Source organism: Chiloscyllium punctatum, chromosome 20 (genome assembly GCF_047496795.1).
Source record: "Chiloscyllium punctatum isolate Juve2018m chromosome 20, sChiPun1.3, whole genome shotgun sequence".
NCBI classification, from domain to species: domain Eukaryota; kingdom Metazoa; phylum Chordata; class Chondrichthyes; order Orectolobiformes; family Hemiscylliidae; genus Chiloscyllium; species Chiloscyllium punctatum.
The window spans coordinates 18,127,973-18,139,596 of record NC_092758.1 but is presented as its reverse complement, the minus strand read 5'-3'; the positions used below and the strand labels follow the sequence as shown (position 1 = coordinate 18,139,596).

The 11,624-nt window shown below is 44.2% G+C and overlaps 1 protein-coding gene across 1 annotated transcript; it reads left to right on the top strand.

Annotated features, from left to right (window-relative positions):
• Positions 1–3,017: 3,017 nt before the first annotated feature.
• Positions 3,018–4,795, top strand: pou4f3 (POU class 4 homeobox 3). Its single transcript, XM_072590183.1, has 2 exons — positions 3,018–3,318; positions 3,583–4,795. Exons 1-2 carry the CDS (start codon positions 3,199–3,201, stop codon positions 4,462–4,464), a joined length of 1,002 nt encoding a protein of 333 aa, XP_072446284.1. The 5' UTR covers positions 3,018–3,198; the 3' UTR covers positions 4,465–4,795.
• The last annotated feature ends 6,829 nt before the right edge of the window (positions 4,796–11,624 follow it).

Genomic DNA, 11,624 nt, shown 5'->3' with positions numbered 1-11,624 from the left:
ACTTTAAATAAATTGGACCGCAAGGTATGCTCTTATCGCTATCAACTGAACCAAAACTCCACTCGCTCTATGAACTGCAACCACATTTTCGCCAATGATTAGTTTCAATATAGAGGGGTGAAATGAAGCAGCGTGGATGGTTTGCCTGTAGATGTATAGCCTTTAGGCGTAAATTTATCGCAATTCATAGAACATAGTGCAAACAGCCGGAGGTGTATAGATGCTGGGCGCTAGTCTGAGATGAAATGTACTCAGGACCGTTCACCCCATCCGAAAATTATTTCGGTTAATGGAGACGAGCTGAACTCAACAGTTAGAGGTAAAGGTTGATTTGGGCCGAAGGTCAGATGGACAAAGTGCACCAAGGAATAATGAGAAAAACCCAGACAACTACTTACCCCCAAAAAAGTATGAATTTTCTTAGCAATTGTTGACATGTTGCTATAATTAACATTGCGACTGTATCAATAAATCAAAGACTTAATTATTTCTGAACTGCGCATTACTCTGCGGGTGAAAAACATTTTCTTAAAAGCTTAAATACCTTCCTAAATGCTAACCAACGTGAGGATGAATCTTTTACCAGAGACAATTCTATGTTAACAATAATGCCTTTACGCTTGCTTAAAATCAATGTTTATTTCGACTTTCGTAACAATGTGTTTTAAAGGTGCTGACATATAATTAGTAATATATACTAGAATCTATTATGAAATAATTTTATGTTTCGCCGTGCATGTGTTGCTATTAAGTAATATTTTAACACCTAAATTATTTATTTGTAGTTAATTTTTGCATTCATAATTCAAACCCTAATTAAGTTATTGGCTGAGGCCCGGATCATGTATGTAACAGTGGGAGATGGATCTTTGCTAATAGCCGTTGTCAATGTGGATAATTTGTTTAACCGGGACATTTTAAAAAATCCAGTTCTTGCGGAAGTGGGTGGGACTGATCTCCTGCACTAAACTATGATCAGAAGCAGAAGTGGCTGGAATTAAAAGGAACCCAGTCTCGCTTTGCGTGTTTGGAAGCGGGATGATAAATGGAATACAAGTGCTATTCAAGTTAAAGCCATTGTTCACCAGTGAACATCATTACTCCCGCTTAAATCACCTTTATCCAAAATTTAAAATGCAAATTAAACATTAAGAAACGTGGTCCAACGCTGCATTCCTGGTTATCCATGAAACATGGAAATATCGACCTCTCTAAATGATGTCGTATTATAGGTCTGCTCGATGTTACCTTCAACTCTCAGCCGTGGTAAATATTCTAATTTTGCCCTACGCTGTTAAAACAAAAACGGAGTGATAGCTATTGCTATAATAAGTTTTGCCGAGCCTTAAAGCTGAAGGAATCTGACAACATTTAATATAATTGGAATTTCTAAAATGTTCCACGAGTGTATTATTCATTCGATCTATGTTGAAGCTGCCAGTACACTGGTTTAAAACAATGAGCTATTTTGTTGGACAAGTGGGGGATTCATGCAGTTAGTTGTCTGCTGAGGTCTGCTATTTAAATTGACAACAGTGAAATCCTTCTCCTTAATTAATACTTAAATCAATACTTAATGTGCTGGTTAAAAGTTAAAAGAAGCTCCTTACAAGTATGCTTCTTATTTAAAGCGTTGATTTATGGTTTTAATACTGTACTAGAGAATTGTTTGGTCTAGAAAAAAAACTTTATCAGTTTTTTGTACTATTTATTCCCATCTTCTTAAAGTTTCCCTTTCTGGTTACACGTGAGGTGTCTTTTCTCTACGGTGGGGGGTGGTGGTGGTGGTGGGGTATTTCCCTATTAAGGTGGGAGGAGACAGATTTAAAAAATGAGGGGCAACTTTTTTTGCACAGAGAGTGTGGAATAGAGTTCCAGTGGATGTGGGTATATTTACAATGTTTAAAAGGCATTTGGAAAATGTGCGAATAAAAAATCTTTTCCCTGGGGTGGGGGAGTCCAGAACTAGAGGGCATAGGTTTAGGGTGAAAGGGGAAAGATATAAAGAGACCTAAGGGCCAACCTTTTCACACAGAAGGTGGTGCGTGTATGGAATGAGCTGCCAGAGGATGTGGTGGAGGCTGGTACAATTGCAACATTTAAGAGGCATTTGGATGGGTATATGAAAAGGAAAGGTTTGGAGGGATATGGGCCGGGTGCTGGCAGGTTGGACTAGATTGGGTTGGCATATCTGGTCGGCATGGACGGATTGGACCGAAGGGTCTGTTTCCATGCTATACATCCCTATGATTCTATGACTCTAAGAAGTGTTTGGAGGGATATGGGCCAAGCGCAGGCGAGTGGGACCAGTTTAGTTTGGGAACATGGTCAGCATTGACGGAAGGATCTGTCTCCATGCTGTGTCTCGATAGCTACCCAATAAATGTGTCATAATTAGTTACATTTATTTTACCTTCAGGTTGGTGAAAACAAATCAGTTGACTCTATTTTGGCCAGTCTGTGCACAGTCCCCATTTAGATTCATGTACTCAGTAGCAGTAAAACCATTCCAGTGATATAATCGTTGGCATCAATTCTCAATTTGCCTGCCAGAAGCTACATGCAGGTTTGTTCCCTCAAAATATGGTTGCAAGGAAATTTTGATATATTTCAATACGTTCAAATGGCAGATATTTGCCCAGTTAGACAGGTAATGAATGTTGCAATATTCTTTAGCAGTGTAGCTGATAACAGGACCCTTTTGTTATTGGAGATTTACCTTCCCAGACTTGTGTTGATAACTCTGTGTACTCGACAGACAACAAGTAAAACAGCTTAAATAAGAAAGATTGCGCTTATTCTACTTTACACATTCAGTTGGCGGATTGCACCTGCTTTTGCTCCGCTGTTGTTTCAAAAATAACGTTGTGACATATGATGGCCTGGCTTGTTAACGGAGAAAATGATGAGGGAGTGACCACATGCGAGGGGGAGGGTCACAGTGGAGGCTTGTGAATGAAGGCGTCTCTGTGCAGGTGATTGCGGGGCAGGTTGGCTTCCTCGGGCTAATTTCCTGCTTTTGTTTTATGTCTAGCTGGGCAGTAGGACGCCTGCGCGCTGCTGACAGTTGTTCCTGGTAAGATGAGTAAGGAGCAGGTGGGGGAAGAGGCTGTGCCATTGAAAGAGCTGACAGGGGCCAGGCACCAGGCAGCGACGTCTAGGTCAGGCTTCACCTAGCTGCCTGAGGTGTGCGGGATCATGATGGCCATGAACAGCAAGCAGCACTTGGGCATGCCCCCTCTCCTCCAGGAGGCCAAGTACCCGAGCCTGCACTCCAGCTCCGAGGCCATGAGGAGAGTTTGCCTCCCAACGCCGCCGGTATGTAAATGTGTAATTGCTGCTTTGAGGCAGAGTTGTTTGACAGGCGCAGGCTTAATGTTTTTTTCATGTCACCAGAAACAATCGCGTATCCCCTCTTCACTCTTGACTTCATATTAATTTTTATGATCTGGGCTTTGAGGGAAGATGTTACTCTCGCGCTCTCCCTCTTTGTGAATGTTTTTTAATAGTGAGTTGACAGAATTCCCTACTGACTGCAACGTGTGTGTGTGTGTGTATGTGTGTGTGTATTTTTGCTTGCAGCTCCAGGGCAATATATTCGGTGGCTTTGATGACAGCCTGTTAGCCCGCGCCGAAGCTCTGGCGGCTGTCGATGTGATCCCTCACAGTAAGAGTCACCCGCACTTCAAGCCGGACCTCAGTTACCACACCATGAGCAGCGTGCCGTGCAGTTCCACCTCCTCGACGCTGGCCATCTCCCCTCCGCCCAGCCTGACCTCCCATCACGTTCACCCGGCTCACCAGCTGCTAGAGACCGACTTGCTGGATATCTCGCCCAGCCTGGCCGGCTTGGGGGGCGCTGACCCGTCGGCGGTGCTGTCCGCGGCTGGCCACCTCAACGGCATGGGGCACCTCCACCCGGCGATGCCCATGGCTCACCCTCACTCGTTCTCCGGCCACGCAGGCGTGCCGTGCCTCAATGAGGCGGAGGCTGACCCCCGGGAGCTGGAAGCATTCGCCGAGAGGTTCAAGCAGAGGAGGATCAAGCTGGGGGTGACCCAAGCCGATGTCGGGGCGGCCCTGGCCAACCTGAAGATCCCGGGAGTGGGCTCCCTGAGCCAGAGCACCATCTGCAGGTTCGAGTCTCTCACCCTGTCCCACAACAACATGATCGCCCTGAAGCCGGTGCTGCAGACCTGGCTGGAGGAAGCCGAGAGCGTTTACCGGGAGAAAGCCAGCAAGCCCGAGGTCTTCAGCGCCGGAGACAGGAAACGCAAGCGGACCTCGATCGCAGCGCCCGAGAAGCGCTCGCTGGAAGCTTACTTCGCCATCCAGCCCCGGCCGTCCTCCGAAAAGATCGCGGCGATCGCCGAGAAACTGGACCTGAAGAAAAACGTGGTCAGGGTCTGGTTTTGTAATCAGAGACAGAAACAGAAGCGGATGAAATATTCCGCCAATCACTGACGGACCGTCAACGGCAAACCAGAGAATGGGCGAGAGAAAAAAAAAGAAATTAAGAAACAATTACAGGGATTTCCAGTGTCTTCGCTAAGGACCTAAGCCATGGACTTTTACACCCAAGTAACTTCCTCCGCTCCTGTCACCACAGACTCCGAGAACGGTCCAGTGTCTGATCTCTAACGGAGGAAGGACGGTTCTTGTGTCTAACCGGGCGCAGCCTGTCGATTTGAGAGTTTGCTTTTGCACATTGTGACTGACACTTTCCGTGACTGCTCTCTGTCTATCCAGCTCCCCCCTCACCCTCCACCTCCTCCCCCCAAACACACACTCTGTGCTCTGTCTCCCCACCCCCTCCCCATTCCCCAAACACACACTCTGTGCTCTGTCTCCCCCTCCCCCCTTCCCCCCACTCCTCTCAGCATAAGCCAGATGTATTCGCCAGTTCCTCAGACCCCTGCTGAGAGACCGTCTCTCTCCCCGGTTTCCGCAGACCGACATCTACCGGAGCGTCCGAGAGTTGTCAGTGGCACCTTGTATGGTAACGGGACTTCACAATGGACTCGTCTGTCGCAGCAAGACAGAGCTTCCGTTTTATTAAGTATCCTTTAGCCACACCATGCCGAGTTAATTACACAGTGAAATTAATATTTAATGCTATTTGTTTCATGTATTAATAATTGCAAATATAAGCAGGACCTGCTGGAGTAACACTGTGTATCCACCACTCTGTGAATGCAGCCCCAGTAACTACTGATGTTCTCAAACTGACATTGTGGTTTGGATTCTCGCCCACTAACGTGTTGTTCCTTGAGGGTGTCGATATGTACAGTTACATACGAGATTGAACCACCCACAGTCTCTCTGAGACTAGCTCTGACGGGATTGTGTAGCGAGGGGTTTGGAGTTGAGGCAGGAGGGTGCTGTTCCTCGCTGTCCCTGCGGGCAGTTTCACAGCTCCGGAATCTGTCAGACCCTGGTGTCCCGCCAACCCCTAGCAGGACAGAATTGATAAGGAGAGTTCGGAGCATCTCGTTGAGGAACATGTGGGTCATTTCTCATTGGTGAAAAGGGAACTGAAACTGGGGGGGGGGGGGGGGGGGGGAGTATAAAAGGCCGGAAAAGATATAGTAAAGAGAAAAAAAACAGAATTTGCTGGAGAAGCTCGGCAGGTCTGGCAGCATCTGTAAAGAGAAATCCGAATGAACGTTTCGGGTCCAGTGACCCTTCCTCAGATTTGATTAATTCTGGTTTCTCTGCATAGTTGCTGCTGAGTTTTTACAGCATTTTCTGTTTTTTTATTTCTGATTGCAGCACTTGCCGGTTTTTGCGATATTTATTTAGTAAAGAGACAGTTTGAAGATGATGCTGAAAATTGCTGGAGTCCACTCCCTTTCAGTTTTTAAAGGTCTCGTCAACTTTATTGTGTCTGTAAATATAGTCTTGCTTAAACAGTCAGTGTGATGTTGAATCTCGAGTACTCAGTCACTCGTCTCCTTCTGCAGGCAGAATATCCAACCCTTCAATCCGGCCCCTCAGATCACTGCAGACTCCCTGCTGCAGAGTTGATGAGACTTTTATAAGGGGTGCATTCTTTACACAATTTTCAGAATCCCTTTCTTTAAGACTTCCCGGACTCGCCTTTGTGATCATGTTGGTTGAGACCCAATTCTTAAACTGGTCTGCTTTAGTTTCCACAAAGTGTCAAAAGAGTGTTTTGGGAGCTGATAGTCAGCCATTGCTAATTCCAGCGGCCCTTGGTTAATACAGTTCTCCTTTTCAGAGTGGAATGGGGCACTGATTCGCTCGGAATGGGATCAGTAACTGTTCCTGTATGTATTGGTTTATTTCTGTTAAGTATTGTCTTTGAATATTGAGTTGTTTTTATCATGTTCCTGAATAGTTCCGCATCTACAAGGCCATCTCTTGATTCCTTCTTTGGGTCTGTTAAAATGGCCGCTTTGAGGACAATGTTGTACCTAACTGCGAACTGGACAACATGATCTTTTCCAAAAAAAAGCCGGAAGCTCGTATGGTCTGTGTCTTGCACAGAAATCATTTATTGCAAACTATAATGATGCTAGCAATAACATCCTCGACTTCGATCACAGTATCCTACTTTCCTGTTTGAGCGTGTGCAGTCTTTGTTCTGAAATTTATTTCTTAAAATAAAGTCTATTGTTGCAATTATAACAGAGATCTTTCTTTGCAAGGCGTTTTATATTCTGTGCGGATTTCAACTCACTTGTGACCGATTCTATCTCAGCGAACTTGAAATACCTGGACAGGCAGGAAACACTCGATGAAGTATTGAAGGGTTTGAAAGTAAATACTCCCTGGAAACAGCAAAAAGAAAACGCTTTGGTCTCGCTGGGGATCTAGACAGAATGTGAGCTTGGCCTTGCGTTATTTCCCGGTGAGGATAGGGGTTAGGTTTCCGTTATTTCTCGGTGAGGATAGGGGTTAGGTTTCCGTTATTTCCCGGTGAGGATAAGGGTTAGGTTTCCGTTATTTCCCGGTGAGGATAGGGGTCAGGTTTCCGTTACTTCCCGGTGAGGATAAGGGTTAGGTTTCCGTTATTTCTCGGTGAGGATAGGGGTCAGGTTTCCGTTATTTGCTCATCCTCGGGCCCCAGAGCTTCGCTGAGCAAAGGCGAGGAAAGTTGCGTGAGTTCGCTGGGGCCACGCACCGTGCTCTGGGTTAAAGGCCTGCCTGTTGGTTTGCAGCAGCAATCTGCCTGCTGTAGATGTTCCAGAGACCCCATCACTCCAGTAAAGCAGCTCTTCTGCTCCCAAACCCCCTGGCTTGGTAGAATCCGACCTGCCTATTCAATGGGGAGAATGCCAAAGGCAGATAGCATGGCGTCACTTGTCACCGCGCATCCATATTGAGAAAACTCCTGACAAATTCAGAAGTATCCACTCCATTCCCCCGTGTGCTGTACTGACAATCATCCAAACGTGCTTCCTTATGTTCCTACCCGAGTGATACCCATGACGTGGTCAAAATCAGTTGCCTTTGGACACCCAATGCATTAGTTAATCCACCCACTGATGTCTAACGCTCTCCATGGTTTTATCAGGATCCTTCACTCCACACACAGAATCACAGACTTCCCTCCTTTCCGCAGGGATTGGGACAAGTCGCAGCTATCCACTTCGTTCTTGGGTGAGACAGTTAAACCAGGTGCCAATAAACGAAATCCAGTTTACGGTCCTGTAACGGCTATTGGTCCTATAGGCCGGTCAAATGTTCAACATTCCCAAAATAAATGTGTGTGCGTCCCCGTCCCTTCATTTCCTGAAAAGTTACTGCTCATTGCTCAGGTATCACAGGATGGAGAGTGCGTTCACTCAAGCGGAATCCCCTCCCAGTGAACCCAGATTCGTCACCACTAAGAGTTTACCCATTACAGTATCTTGGAGGTGCGCAAAATACTGATTACCCCCTGCAGTGTGCGCATGCGCAAACCCCTATTATCATCACATGCTCCTCTAATCAGGCCCAACCAGAGAACGGTACTGAAGCTCCACAAGTAATGGTCTAATAGAGTGTTAGTTCTGTACAATTTGCAGCGGCCATGCTGCAGCATCCACAAAGTTAAAAATCCCACAACGCCAGGTTATAGTCCAACGGATTTTTTGGAATTACTAGCTTTCAGAGCACTGCTCCTTCATCAGGTCACTGTGGAGCAGGATAATAAGACACAGAATTTATAGCAAAGGATCATGGTCTCATGCATGCAACTGATAGGATATATTGAATAAACCTAGACTGCTGTTAGAGAGGCGGCGGTAAGGTCACTGGACAGATAAACCGGGACATGAGATAATGTTCTGGGGACAAGGGTTTGAATCCCGCTGTGGAAGATGGCGAGATTGAAACAACTGGTAATTGTTAGAAAAAAAGAGCCGAATGGCCCACTGTAACAAACTGACATGAAAACCCTGTTCAATAAGACTTTTAGAGAATGAAATCTATCAACACCATCTCATCGGGCCTACACGTGACTCCAGACCCACAGCAATGTGGTTGACTATTAATGCCCTCGGGGTAATTAGGAGATGGACAGTAAGTGGTTGGCTTAGCCAGCGATACTCACATCCAGTGAATAAACAAAATGTTCTTACCATCCCTGTCTGTCCACGTCTTGAGTCCCTGGAGAATTCTGTGACAGTTTTGCAGTCACTTTTTTTTGATAAATTCCCACTAACATTACAAATTGATTTGCACTTTCCCGGGATAAATTCAAAATTTGCCCATCATTCACCTCAAGGAGTCACGAGCTCTTTGAATGGTTCAAAATTATCATAAGCGTTTTAAACGAGAGTGGTATTTTAAATCTATAACGTGTTTTCAACTCAATATACATTGTCAACACACGTCCGCGGGAGGAACTTCTATTCAAGTGTAGCTCTCTGACTCTGTTTACTCCATGTCTTTCCAAAGGCAAGTTCATATAATCGGCTGAAGTCAAAAAGATTTTACTTGTTGAGAGATATCTAGGAACACGGGAGTGTGCAGTCAGCAATCAAACCGTTGAATGGATGGATAGGATCAGATGGATTAGGATAGTGAGGCTCTCGAATAGACTCTGAACAAGAACACAGAGCAATTAGGGCGAGAGAACTGCTTCTGAACTGCACACTCTCCACAATTCTGCCATTAGGGACTCCTCCCGGCCCTCATCCAGCTGATAAAATTTTGTTTCTGGAAGGGTTTCTCTGTGTGTCTAATTGTCTACATTGAGCAAAGGTTTCAGTCTCTTTGTGACGCTCAAATAGAGACTGATTTAAGACAGGGAATGGGGTCGGTTTCTTAATATTTTAAATGTTTCGACTGCCTGAACTCTACACCTTCCCATTAACGGAGTACGCTGTTAGGTTGGGAATAAAGTCAACTGTGTGCTAAAATTATGAAAAACATCAAGATTCATGCTGATAAAACTATAACTACACACAAACACCGCCTTTTCATTTAACAAAAAAACCTGAAGTTTTCCGTTTTAGTTTATTTCGCTTCGGGTCTGATACCAACCTACAGCTTTGTTCATTCACTTTTTCATATTCATCACAACTTGAAATAAAGTGCATAAAGAAACTATTTTCCTGAACAATTTTCTTCTAATATTTAGGGAGAGAGATCTTTAAAAACACCTAAAACGGTTCTATTCTGGAATCCCTAAAGCATTGTGATAATAAAAAATTAATGTAATAGCCCAAGTATCTTGTGAATATTTTACTGGAGAATTTCAATGAGTCAGACATCAAAGCCGAAGGTAGGATAAAAATGATCTCCAGCTCAATCTACACAAGCCTGTTCCCTTTCTGGTCGCCTCTCTTTCCGTCTCCTGTTCGCCTGTGAATCCTTCCACTCTCTCCGGCCCGAAAATCGGGATGCTGCCAGATCTATTCGTTCTTAATCAAATTGCTGTTAATAATACATGCCCTGATGCTTGCACATTATATTGCTGGTTTTGAAAATGTTGAAGACGGTTAATGCAATATTAATCGCTCAGGGTTCATATAAAGCGGACCGAAAGCAAGCTCTCGAACACGGTTTCGGCACAGCCTCGCCGCGGGTGTCCTACGCTGGCGGTAAGACAATTTCATCCTTACTTGTACTTTATGGGACAGGAACCTGTGACTATTGCGTATGTGACTGAGGTTACAGATGGAACTGGTCTTCTACTTAAAGATGGTTTAATTGCCTGCGATTTAACTGTGAAATGAATGGACAGTTAATTGTCAACTGGAGGTCTGATTTGCCCGCTTGGTAACGTGCTCTCTTTCCGGCTGCCTTATTTTGTCTGGGAGAGTGACAAAGTAACGAGATCAACAGGTCTGAAAGTTTATTTTAAATTTTTAAACCATAGCAGAGAACATTTGAACGAAATCCGTATAGCGATTCGATTCAGCCGAGTTAATTTCCTCCGATTAAAAATTACAAAGTAAAGCAGATTCCAATAATCACAGAATCGAGAATTTCAGAGCATTTGGTTGAGGAGCCAATTGAGAATAATTTGATCTGATGGAAAAGAAAAACTGCTAGGGCGCGTTTTATAGTTTTCCTTCCAAACTCATCTACAAGATTACAGCAAAACTTCAGAAAATGCTTTGCGTTGAGAAGTTTTGGGAATCTTTCCCCACTGAGTCCTTGCCAAACGCGTATTTTTCATAATGCACTGCTGGTCCAGGATTCTGTTTGAAGAGCAAACTTTGAATAAATGTCGAAAACTACAGATTGTTCGGTTGAAGTTTCTCGCCTCGGAGTGACTATCAAAAGACTTTCTTGTCAAATAAAGACAATCGTGTCGCTGAGCTCCCCGCCTTGCTCAGTTTAAGTTTCCAATTGATTGAATCGTTTCTCTCTGATCTTTTATCGGCAATTCTTGTGTGAAAATTTGCTACAACGGAGGAAATAGCAAACAAATCGTCAACGCCAATTAATCCTGAGGTTTTAACTAAAACATTCACAAGTGAATGTCCTCAGATCATTGCTGAGATGGTTCTAATATTGAGCACGAAAATAAAATTAAAATTCTCAAACGGTGTTTCACGGGCACATTGTCCCTCCGAAATATCTTCCCCTCTGAAACATGTAATATTCCCTTCAAATATTCTCACTAAAGATTCTCCTGCAATAGGGCACACAATATTTTTATTTGACAAGGCATTCAGTATTCACTGCTTTGTAAAATATGCAACACCGTTCATAAAACATTTAGTATTCTCTCTCTCTATGAAACATTCAATACTCTTTCATTTTATAAAACATTCAGTATTCTGTCTCTTTCTCCAACGCGTTCATCATTCTCTCTTTGTCTTTCCCTATCACCATGGCAGTCTGGTTCCTGTCTGCTATCTTGAGCCCATCACAATCTACCCCATGCATTTAATGTCTGCAGATCATAAATCAACACCAGCAGTAGCTCCCCTTTATTCACAATCCATTTATATAAAAGACGACTAATTGCACAGAGTCCTCCAGGCAGATATCTACTAGAGTCCCTGCTGGAATCAAATTGAAATTTGTCATTATATGGTCCATTAGAAAGGGTTTTACTGAGTAGTAAAAGTATGATGTATCTGTGTTTAAGTGACATGAGGAACTAATTAGGCACTTATTAGCAGGCAGCCAAAAGATCTTTCAGGATCTCATTCATT

Excerpts from the sequence above, each read along its gene's own strand:
- pou4f3 (XM_072590183.1), top strand. The coding sequence starts at position 3,199 with ATGATGGCCATGAACAGCAAGCAGCACTTGGGCATGCCCCCTCTCCTC. Across the intron at positions 3,319-3,582 it reads TTTGCCTCCCAACGCCGCCG|CTCCAGGGCAATATATTCGG; the intron begins GTATGTAAATGT and ends TTTTGCTTGCAG.